The sequence below is a fragment of the Kogia breviceps genome, chromosome 2 (assembly GCF_026419965.1).
Source record: "Kogia breviceps isolate mKogBre1 chromosome 2, mKogBre1 haplotype 1, whole genome shotgun sequence".
Taxonomy (NCBI): Eukaryota; Metazoa; Chordata; class Mammalia; order Artiodactyla; family Physeteridae; genus Kogia; species Kogia breviceps.
In genome coordinates, this window is record NC_081311.1 from 25,101,811 (window position 1) to 25,114,130 (window position 12,320).

At 40.1% G+C, this 12,320-nt stretch overlaps 1 protein-coding gene across 1 annotated transcript in view; it reads left to right on the forward strand.

Moving 5' to 3' along the window:
• CFAP43 (cilia and flagella associated protein 43) overlaps positions 1 to 12,320 on the forward strand; it is a 105,459-nt gene that overhangs the window by 72,585 nt on the left and 20,554 nt on the right. Inside the window, exons 21-27 of the mRNA XM_059054358.2 lie at positions 1,676 to 1,780; positions 4,156 to 4,272; positions 5,160 to 5,387; positions 6,985 to 7,191; positions 8,121 to 8,210; positions 8,509 to 8,589; positions 9,214 to 9,339. Of these exons, the coding sequence (XP_058910341.1) occupies positions 1,676 to 1,780; positions 4,156 to 4,272; positions 5,160 to 5,387; positions 6,985 to 7,191; positions 8,121 to 8,210; positions 8,509 to 8,589; positions 9,214 to 9,339 (954 nt within the window). The remainder of the gene's footprint in view (positions 1 to 1,675; positions 1,781 to 4,155; positions 4,273 to 5,159; positions 5,388 to 6,984; positions 7,192 to 8,120; positions 8,211 to 8,508; positions 8,590 to 9,213; positions 9,340 to 12,320) is intronic.

The window sequence follows — 12,320 nt, forward strand, 5'->3', positions numbered from 1 at the left end:
AAGACACATGCACCCTAATGTTCATTGCAGCACTATTTACAATAGCCAGGACATGGAAGCAACCTAAATGCCCATCGACGGACGAATGGATAAAGAAGAGGTGATACATATATACAATGGAATATTACTCAGCCATAAAAAGAAATGAAATGGGGTCATTTATAGAGATGTGGATGGATCTAGAGACTGTCATACAGAGTGAAGTCAGTCAGAAAGAGAAAAACAAATATCGTATATTAACACATATATGTGGAACCCAGAAGAACCGGTTTGCAGAGCAGAAGTAGAGGCACAGATGTAGAGAACAAACGTATGGACACCAAGGGGGGAAGTGGCGGGGGTGGTGGTGGTGGTGGTGTGATGAATTGGGAGATTAGGATTGACATATATACACTAATATGTATAAAATGGATAGCTAACGAGAACCTGCTGTATAAAAAAATAAAATTTAAAAAAAAAGAATCAATGAAATCAAAAGCCGATTCTTTGAAAAGATTGATAAAATGAATAAGCCTATAGCTAAGCTAAGAAAAAAAGAGATAGATACAATTACTAATGTTAGGAAGAAAAGAGGGACATCACTACAGATTCCATAGAAATTAAAAAGGAATAAAGGAATTCTATGTCTTTGAACATTCTATTGTTACATTCTCTAGCTCAGAGATTCTTTCCTCAGCCATGTCCAGTCTACCATCATATCCAGAGCCCATCAGATACCTTCTTTATTTCTAAATAAAGAACATTTTTGATCTCTGGAAAAAAAAAGAAAGAAAAAATAATTTAAAATTGTATTAGCCATTAACTCAATGGGTAAAATCAAAAATAAATAAAACGCAAATTAAACAAGGTATTTGTTCAGACAATGAATAAAATCAACATGAATAAATGAATGAATGAATAAATAAATAAGACATTTTCTAATCTGGGAGATATTATTTTCAGCTAGTTTGCTAATGATCTGCCAACAAAGTGAAATGCAAAAAAAAAAAAAAAAGAGGTTCTGTACAACATTGTAAATCAACTATACTTCAGTAAAAAAATTTTTTTTTAAAGTTTCTGAAGAGGACCCTAAGGACTAAGGATTGTTGGGTGTCACTTTCATGCCAGCTCTTTTGGCAAACTTTATTAAGATAAGAATACTTAACCACTTAAGGAGATAAAACTTATTGAGGTAACATATGTTTCTAAATGGCAAAAGGTACATCATACGATCCCCAAGAATAGTGGAACGTTCATTTCACAGTGGACATAAACAATAGAAGAATATAGTGCAATAAAGACCCCAAGACAGAGGTCACAAAATGCCACTTCAAATATGCATTGACAAGGATTAAACCAACATTTACATATTTCAAACTTTTCTAATAAAACAGGAAGACTTGGCACAGTGGGTTTGCTTTACCACCTAGCGCCAACCAGCCAGATCTGTGATGGTGTGTGTGTTAGCTATCCATCTACCATGGCTGTGCAACTGCCCACACACCTGCCTTGGCTGCTGTGTAGGACCTGCCTGCCTTAGTGGTGTTTGTGTTGACACCCTAGTCCTCAGTGAATGGAATCCTAAGCCTCCAGACTAAACCAAAGACAGGGAAGTATCCCCCTCCAAGTGCATCTGGTTTTTACAATTGAGGCCACATTTTCATTTTTACTTTTCCCTTCATTTGTGTTCCTTAAGATAAGAAAGGATGCTGAGATGCAAAACCTAGCCAAGAGATATTTGGCTGAACTTATCAAAGGAGAATGCTGGAATTCGATGGCTGTGAAAGGCCGAGCTCTTAAGGTAACAGATAGAACTTCAGGTACAACACCTTTGCCAATGAAAATTTTCATGGAAAGTCTCATGGCAGAAAATTTAAAAAAGAAAAAGTTTAAGAAAATCCATATATAGGAAAGCATTCGAAGCACACCTTGCCCGTTATTGTACTGACTCCACCTCGATGTGTCATTTTCCCGTGTCTCGTTCTTTCCTCTGCTCAGTCCCCATGTGCTTCTAAGCCAGCATCTCTTAAGCTTTGTTTCAGCACCTCTTTCCCTCTTTCCCTTACGACACCACCTGCAACCGGGTCTCAATATCTATCTATTCCAAAAAGCCACTTCACTCACATTCCACACAGATTGAAAACTAGACATAATATTCACATTTCTTTTTTAAAAAGTAAATTTATTTATTTTATTTATTTATTTTTGGCTGCGCTGGGTCTTCGTTGCTGCATGTGGGCTTTCTTTAGTTGCGGCGAGTGGGGGCTACTCTTCGTTGCGGTGCATGGCTTCTCATTGCAGTGGCTTCTCTTGTTGTGGAGCACGGGCTCTAGGCGCACGGGCTTTAGTAGTTGTGGCCCGTGGGCTCAATAGTGTGGGTCGCCGGCTGTAGAGCACAGGCTCGGTAGTTGTTGCGCATGAGCTAAGTTGCTCTGCATATTATTCACATTTCTACCTGTACCTGCCTTCACATTTTCTTTTTCTTTTTTTAAAAAAATATTCATGGTGAGATGTTTATGATCTTTCTTTTTAATTTATTTTTTTTAACTTTTGGCTGTGTTAGGTCTTCGCTGCTGCGCGCAGGCTTTCTCTAGTTGCGGTGAGTGGGATCTACTCTTTGTTGCGGTGGCTTCTCTTGTTGCGGAGCACGGGCTCTAGGCGCGCAGGCTTCAGTAGTTGTGGCACGTGGGCTCAGTAGTTGTGGCTCGCAGGGTCTAGAGCGCAGGCTCAGTAGTTGTGGCGCACAGGCTTAGTTGCTCCACGGCATGTGGGATCTTCCCGGACCAGGGCTTGAACCCATCTCCCCTGCATTGGCAGTTGAATTCTTAACCACTGTGTCACCAGGGAATCCCCTGCCTTCACATTTTCTAAAGGACTGTTTTTTGTGCCTTTTTATTGAGATTCCTCCCAACACAGTTTCCCTCTTTGTGTAGGGTGACCAAGAGTCCCAGTTTATGCCTAAAGTAACTATTAACAGCACCTTTTTCACATTCAAATATGCCCCCTGTTTAGATAATGAAGTATTGGTCACCCTCCATTTATGTGATTGAGTATTGCTCTAAAACAGGGTTTCTTGAGAACAGCACACTTGGGGCTGCATAATTCTTTGTTGTAGGGGCTGACCTAAGGATTGGAGGATTTTGCAACATCCCTGCCCTCTATCTACCAGGCCCCAGCAGACTCCACCACCCCAATCGGTGACAATCAAAAATGTCTCCAGGGCTTCCCTGGTGGCGCAGTGGTTGGGAGTCTGCCTGCCGATGCAGGGGACGCGGGTTTGTGCCCCAGTCCGGGAAGATCCCACATGCCGCGGAGCGGCTGGGCCCGTGAGCCATGGCCGCTGGGCCTGCGCGTCCGGAGCCTGTGCTCCGCAACGGAAGAGGCCACAACAGTGAGGGGCCCGCGTACAGCAAAAAAAAAAAAAAAAAAAAAAAAAAAATGTCTCCAGACATTGCCAAATGTCCCTGGGGGGCTGGAGAGGATGGGGACAGTGGCCAGCAAAATCACTTCTGGTTGAGAAGCACTGCTCTAGAAATAAATCTTTCACAAAAGCACAGTATTTTTTATACAAAGTTTATACCAATACTGAAGGCATACATTGTTTTATTTTATTTCTTTTTTTTTTAATTGAAGTAGAGTTGATTTACAATGTTGTGACAATCTCTGCTGTACAGCAAGGTGACTCAGTTATACACATATAGACATTCTTTTTTTATATTCTTTTCTATCATGGTTTATCACAGGATATTGAGTGTTGTTCCCTGTGCTATACATTAGGACCTTGTTTTTTATCTATTCTAAATGTAATAGTTTGCATCTACCAACCCCAAACTCCCAGTCCATCCCTCTCCCTCCCTCCTTCCTCTTGGCAACCACAAGTCTGTTCTCTATGTCTATGACTCTGTTTCTATTGTGTAGATAAGTTCATTTGTGCCATATTTTAGATTCCACATATAAGTGGTATCATATGGTATTTGTCTTTCTCCTTCTGACTTACTTCACTTAGTGTGATAATCTCTACATAGTTTTATTTTAAAGAAAGCTTCCATGGGCCATTTCACTCATGCATGATAACCTATGGATTAATTTTGATGAGAGAAAACATGCCCCACTCTGCCCCGGATACACACAATTGTTCTAAAAATGGATTTATTTCATTTTGCTTTTTTTCCCAAGTGCTTTCACATCCCATGTGTGGTTGAGAACTTCCCAATGAAAGAACGCACAGATGAAGAGTTGAAAGAATTGAAGAGAGTTGTGCAGCAAAAAAAGATTGAAGCAAAGTGTCTTAAAGTACAATTTTAAATATATATGTGTTTATATAAGTGATGTGTTTTGTTTCAGGATTTCCTTCATACAGACTTGAGTTGGAATACTACTTAAAATATGTTTAGATATTGTTTGTGTTTATGTTTATATTCCTTGTTTATGTGTCGGAATATATTCTAATGAATATAGGAGCCTATATCCATGTAAGGAGCATATATCCTAACAACATTGGCTATCCCTCAAATATGATGATATACTTTTAAAATTGAGATTTGGGATTTTGTTCTTGTCCTGGTCAGAAGTTCTTCATCCACACATACTCTTTTTACCACCTCTTATCACTGGGGATTGTGTTTTAAGATAGTTGGCCAAGGATGAAGTAGAATCTGTTTTGGTGGGATTTACGGTTTTCCTAAAGCAATCCTAGCTTTTTTTTTCCAGCAATCTCTGTCAAACCACTTAAAAACACTGCCCAATTGGCATAGTTTCATTTTGGCCAGAACTTTGCATCCATTCTTTTTCTAAAACTAAAATGAAGGCATGCTTAATTCTTTTTACATACATATACCAGTCCTATGTGGATAAGTTGCTTTGTGAAATATGAAGAGAAAGTATAGTTTTTAATGCTTAAGTACCAAGAAAGACTCAAAATATTTACAAGCAGCTGTCATCCTGACAGAAAAATATGAATATTACACACTATCAAGAAGAATTTTTACTCTTATGATTTATCTACAGTCTATTTCTGAGGCTTTCTCTTCAGCAGGTTCAGGACATCACTTTAAATTCAGTTGTTGGCAAGACAATTAACATATTAAAATGATTGTTGAAATAATTAAGTTGTCCCAAAATTGCCCTTTAGAGAATTCTTCTTATTGCATAACTTTCATTTCATCTTTTTCTATATTTAGCTACAGAAGGAAATTGTAGAGGTTCAGTCTGCAATTACCTTGGTTAAAAAGCATCATGAAGAGGAGGATGAAGAAGAGGAAGAAGATGGGACAGCAAAAGATACCAACTTGCCCAATTACCTGCTTGGTAGTCTGAGTACTGATTTTACGGTACATACCTCTTTGTTGTCAAGCCAACTGGAACTTCAGTCCAGAGAGGAGAAAATCAACCAAATTATATTACTGAAAGTGGGTGAATTTTTTCTTTACCCTTGAAAATCTCTAAAACTTTCCATGAGGTGTCTTGCAAAGGCTCAAATTGAAATCTAATGCCAATCAAATGATGTCTGTAAAGTACACAGAGAAATATCCACATGGCTAGCATCCATGTTCTTTAAACAGAGCTCATGGACAAGAGTTGTTTTCATCCATTTGGAGTGGGTTCTGTGATACCAGGTTTTCTAAAGAGCACCTCCACTGGCTAACACCGCAAACCATTTTTCTACTTAGATCTTCGGGAAACTCAAAGATAAAAGAAATCCTTGAATGCCAACTTCTAGGTAACTCAGATGTCAATTAGGACCTCCTTGTAAGATCAGGATGTGAATGCTTATCTATCTCCTTAATCTAGGAAAATACAATTTCCTCTCTAAGATTTCTATAAGTTCTGGGGCTCAGGGATAAGGTATGGTGTCCTTCAGGCTTTAAGTACCTACTCCAGGCTCTAAGCTCCTACTCCTTGCTTTCAACCAAACAAGTCAGTTTCAGAACACACCTGTACATGCCTACTGAAGGTTTTCGAAAACTCAGTAACTGAGATTGCACCAATGCAGTTGGTTTGAAATTTAATGTTTGGCCATTCCTATTCTTGAATATCCTTCAGCCATGTCTGCAATTTGAGTTCTAGCCTCCTGCTGTGTTACCCTGCTCTCCCTTCCTATCTTTTTCTCTTCTTTGTCTCCTCCAATACCTAAAATTCCTGTGTATTTATACTGAGAACCGTTGAGTTATCCCTTTTGTTGCTTAGCTTCTGCTGACCTATGCCCTCAGTGTCTCACCTTCCTGCTGCTTTATTAAGGTGTTTCCCTGCAAGAAAGTAATTTCAGCCTAAGAGAAATTCTGGTGCCAGCTGTTAAGATCATTTTCTACCCTGCTTTAATGGTTTCATCTTCAGTAGGATAGATATATAGACTGAAGTCTGACGGTAAAGTCAAGTCTACTTTTAGTTTGACCCACCATTCTACTCAGCAGAGCTAGGAGCAATCCAGTTGGACCCACATCCACCTTAGTAACTGGCTGATCCAACTGGACAGCTTGGGTTCCCTTTCTACCTGAAAATGACCTGTCCATACAGAGGCAGAATATTGTGTGTAGTTGTGCTTCTATGGAAGATTCTCCAGACCTCTATAGGCCATCTTTTCCTCACCTCCTGTCCCCAAACCTGGTTCCAAAGAAAAGATATTTCCCAACTTTAATACCGAATATTGCTTTTTAAATATTTTTATGATGGATTTTTTTAAAGAACATACACAAAAGTAGAGAGAATAGCCCAAAGAGCCTCCAAGTATCCATTACCCACTTATCAATATACCTGCACACTGAGTTACATCGTACATTTCTGGAAGTACGTTGTAGTATAACAGTTATGCTGTTGCTTAACCTTACCCATGGTGGGATGCCACTATAGATTACTGAACCAAGAAGTGACAATATAAATAGTATTTTAGAAAGATTAATTTGCTTATAGTTTGTAAAGTGATTTTGGAGGGAAAGTAAAACTGTGGGACCATGTTGCCAGTAAAGGTATAATACATGGTGTGTTTATAATAACATATTGATATTTTAGGATATTATTTACAAGGTAAAAACTGCTTTCAATAATGAGTTTGATGCGGCATATAAACAAAAAGAGAGTGAAATTGCACGTGTGAAGGAAAAAAATGTAAGAATTCAAGAAATTGTTTTGGATCTGGAGTTGGAAGAATCAGTCTGGCAACCAGAATTTGAGGACTGTGAGAAGCCAGAGAGAACTCTTATTGTGGAAAGTACTGAGGTACGATTATCTGTACATCATCTCTTCCCTTCTTTCTCATGACATTTTCCAGGCTCTTATTTATTCTTCTTGTTTTTGCTACCAGAAGCAACAATATAAGGTAGCATTCTTGGTTACAAGTAACAAAAACAGTTAACATAGCCCCAGCAATAATGAGGATTTCTTCTATGAATGCCATAGAGTCCAGAGAAGATTTGGACACTAAGCCTAGAAAGAAGCAGGAACCACACACTGGAACCTTGTGGAGAGTCCAGAAGTGCTCTTTCTTCATCTCTTGACTCACTTCTCTCTGCATCTCAGCTGCCTGTAGCAGTTTCTATGTTATATCGCCTATGCTCAAGAGAGCAACTTGTCCAAACTATAATCTCTTAGTCCTAGTTCTGGATTCGCCTGGGAAGGGGCTTCTTGGCCCAACTTGGGTCCAGCACCTGTACCCATGGAGGCTGGGTCACATAATGGGAATGAGGCTGATGGAGCTCCAGTAATTATCTAGCCATTAGAGTAGTATGGGTCCCAGAGAAAGGGGCTCACTGGACAGCCTTCTTAAAAGGTGTTTTGCACAAATACAGTTACAAGTAAATACTTAAAGAAAACAATTCAAATATAATCATATTTCATTTATAAAAAGTAACTCAAAGAGAATACCCTTGCTCACATGAAACCATCTTGATTACTTTGGGGCAAAAGATAATAGTGTTGCTTAGAAGTAATAACAAACACTTATACAGTCCCTGTTAACAGTAACCATCTATTTTTCTAACTCTCTCATTTTGGACCTCATCTTCATTCCAAGATAGGAAATTGGTTGCAAAATCTGGATAGTCCCTCTATCTCCTTAATCCCTTCTAACCTCTTCCCGGTATGTGGAAAGAAATTTATGGCTTGAATTTTGTAAGAATAACAGCAGGAAACCACATTTTCTCTTTCAGATTACAGCTCAGAGACATATTAATCCATGGCAAAAAGCCAAAACAGAATTGCTTGTGACCTGTGAAATGGAGCGATTGCTTCTGTCACAGGTATGCAGTTTTTTTTTCAGATGGTACCTAAGACCCTTTTCCTTTTAGGGATATTTGTTCCTAATTTGGTTGAATAGTCTTGTACTCCACCATAGAAACACATCAGGCATTTGTCGTGGTCAGAGGTCACTAGAATCTCAGTGGCCTCCTCTTCTCCCCTCCATGCATGCCACTGCCCATCCTCCCCAATCCTAAATGCAGCCATTCTAACCCTGGGGACAGGGGGGCTGTCCCCAGTGCCACTGGAGTGTCAGATCTCTGTCTCAGTGACCCTCTTTGACCTTGGCTCTTTCCCAAGGGCCCCAACACGAGATGCCGAGCCCTCATGGACATGATGGGAGGAGTTCTGGAAGTCAAGAAGGAAGACATTTTGAGAATGGTGAGATTCCTGGCCATTCTTGTGGAAGGTGGAATGGGATGGAAAGAGCTACTTAAATGTGACCATTTTTTTCCCATGTGGACCTGAGTTGTAGAAATTCTACAGCGACAAATATATCACCCCCCAGTACCTTATGAACTTACCACATCAGGCAAAGAAGAAGTTTGAAACCCAAGGCTTGCCTTCCAATCTGATGAAAAGCAAACAAATGAACAACAACAAAAAAACAACCACAGTTGTTTGGGTCTCTACAGAAAGCAGGGATAATACTGCACCTCTAATTCTCCAGATACACCAAGAAACATTCCCTTTGGTACCTGACATAGGTATCCCTGGAGCTCAGGCATAGTTCTAGCTATGAAGATATCAATTCACGCTTCTGAACTTGTCACCTAAGAGTCAGGGTACATCCCAAAATGCTTGCCCTCATTTAAGTGACAGAAAAACCATTGTAACATTTTTTCATATCCTTTGGTCAAAGTGTTAGGTCATTGCCTTGCCAATGTGAAGAACTATACCCTTTAAAGGGGCTCTTTTATTTTAACTGTAACAATAACTCTGAGTTTTACTGTATTGCTATATTTATGTTTAACCTAGAATATATGCTTTCCTTTATATCTTCAGGTGATTCCTCAACCTGCTTTCATGTCAAAACCTGATGCTTTGTGGTCTGAAGAGGAAAGGAAACAATTCAAAGAGTATGAGAAAAAAGTCAAGGCATTAAATGAAGAAAGAGATAAGTATAGAAAGGTCAGAGATCAAAGAATGTAACCTACCTTATCAAGGGTTTTGTTTCAGTATCTTTTCAAATGAAGTGCTCTTTATTTTCTCAGTGTCTTTAGTAGCCTAGGGATGGTGTTTTGGCTTAAATTCTCAAGAGAATTTGAAGAAGCGAGTGGAGATAAATTTAAAGGCTTAGTACAATTTAAAACAAAAAGAACATATAGCAATTTTTTAAAGTTCTTATTGATTTCAAATTTCACATCATTACAGTTCATTTGGTCCTTCATTCATTCTTCAAGTATCTAATGAACACCTATGGTAGTATGTTCAAGGCACTGCAAGGTACTGCTCTCTATTGTCTACGTCAGTTTGAGTTGTATACTGTTGCTTGACTTGCTCTCAATTTCAAGGAAAAGATGAGAGAAAAATGACACAGTCAATAAAGTTCTAATTTGAGATTTTTGCAGTGCAGGTCTCCCACTTTTATCCTTCCATCACAAAGAAACATTCCCACATTAAAAGTGCTTACAATTATAATAGAGATGTAAAAGGTGATGGTATACAACCAAGTAAATGATATTTATTCTTCTGTGAAGAAAGTAAAATCATACCATCATTTGAGGCAGGGCAGTTTGTCAGCTTTATGGTGAACAATTCCTTTGAACGTATTGTTAACTTGTCCCTGTTTTTATTCACTGCAGTCCTCTAACAATGTCTTTGTATATTATCCAAAATGAGTAGTTTTGAATGCAGTAAAGATTTCAAGAAGTTACGGAGTATAGATGCCTAAAGTGGTGCCATTTACTCCATAGTCTTGCACTGTAAAATAGTCTGCTGCCTACACCTTCACCCCCTGCTCCTTGGCCATGCTCACCTGGTAAAACCTCAGCCTTGATTAAACCAGGACTCAACCTTCTCTGCACCTGCACCATGCAGTGGGTAAAGGAAAACTACTGACTGGTTTCAGTCTAATGACCTTAATCTTTATTGTGTCCCTAAAGCTGCTCAACAATGCTATTCCCCCTAGCTTTCAATTTCCCCCTAGCTTAATCCACATCACTTGGGGGATCTTTTTTAAAATACAAATTCAGAGTCCATCATTCTGAGGACATAGAAGGACCCTGAGATTCTGCATTTCTAACAAGTAACCACATGGTGCAGCTTCTGCTGGTGGGTGGACTACAAGATCCTAGCAAGATCCTAGAGGACCCCTTCATGTGTTCTCCCCTATCCTCAAACCTCCAACACCTGACCCTCAACTCACTCTCACCTTATCTTCTTTTTCACTGGGAGAAGAGAAGCAACTAAAAGAGATTTTTCCTTACGCCTCTCCCGCCACATCTACCACCCACCGCGTTGAATCCAGAGATTCTCCCTGCCTTTCTGTTCCTTATGGGGGAAATGGCCTTGCAGCTGCCCAAGCCTGGTCTTCCACTCGTGCACTAGGTCCCATCCCATCTTACCTGTTCAGTGCTGTTACTCTAGCAATTTGCCCCCTTTCCCTGCATCGTCAGTTTTCCCCCTCTACTGGATTTTTCCATAGACACATGCTGTAGTCTTACACATTGTATACATCTCTCATCTTATACAAAAGAAAAAAAAGACTCCCTTGAATGGGATTCTGGAGTTCTTTGTATTATTCTTGTGATTTTGGGGTTAGTCTGAATTTATTTCAAAATAAAAAGTTAATAGAAAAGAAAAACACCCCCTTGACTCCACTTTCTTCTCAATCCACTGCTCGATGTCTCCTCGAAAAACTGATGTTCACTGTCTCTAATTCCCCTCTGTTAAAAGAATCTTTTTTAAAAAAAACTTTTGTTATGGAAAATGTCAAACATATATAATGACCCCCTTATGCAGCTTCAACAATTATTGACTAATGCAAATCTTATCTCATTTTATACCTCTACCTACTTCCCTGACACTGAATTATTTTTTCACTCATTTCTAAAAAAATTTTTTTTTTAATTTATATTTTGGCTGCGTTGGATCTTCATTGCTGCACGCCGACTGGGCTTTCTCTAGTTGCAGCAAGCGGGGGCTACTCTTCATTGCGGTGCACACGGGCTTATTGCGGTGGCTTCTCTTGTTGAGGAGCACAGGCTCTAGGCACGTGAACTTCAGTAGTTGCAGCATGCGGGCTCAGTAGTTGTGGCTCATGGGCTCAGTAGTTGTGGTGGCCGGGCTTAGTTGCTCCATGGCATGTGGGATCTTCCTGGGCCAGGGATCGAACCTGCGTCCCCCGCACTGGAAGGCAGATTCTTAACCACTGGACTACCAGCGAAGTCCCGGGAATGGGAGAAAATCTTGACGTGATGGATTTTGCATTGTATATTCATCCTTCCTACTTGGACTCCTGTCTCTCACCTCCCCTGCTTCTCGTTTCTCAGCAACTGATACATTTTTAAACAAAATTAGATTCCCCCAGGAATGTTTGAGGGAAAAACTTGTGTTTTTAACCCATACTCCTTGAGTTCCCACTATGTGCACTATGTTAGATCCAAGGGACACGTCGTGAATAGAAAGACATAGCCCTCAACCCTCAGTGTTCACTATCTGGTGGTGAAGGGGGTTATATATTAACTGGACATTCACAAAATAATTATTGAACTACAATGTGATAAATTAGGAAGGACAAGTTCAAATGCCATCTATAACAATAAACACAGAGGCACTGACTTAGATTGGGGTGTTCACCTGGTCCCCTGGGCCTGCCCATCCCTTTGCTGCTGTGACTGCTGCAGCTAGAGGCTTGTACCCAAGGCCACTGGAGTCTTGTCCTTGGCTGACCAAGGGGGCCATTATTGTCCAGAGACACTGCAAGGTTATACCACTGCTCCCACCCAGAACAGCCAGCAATTGACTGATGAGATGGGGGTGTGAAAGTCCAGCCCTCTTAGCTCAAATTGGGACATGTCAGCAGAGTCTCTCTATTACCCTTATACCCCCGAGAATCAGGCCAAGGCCGGGCCACCTGAGAGCACATCATAGCTCAGCTCCTGCCCCTT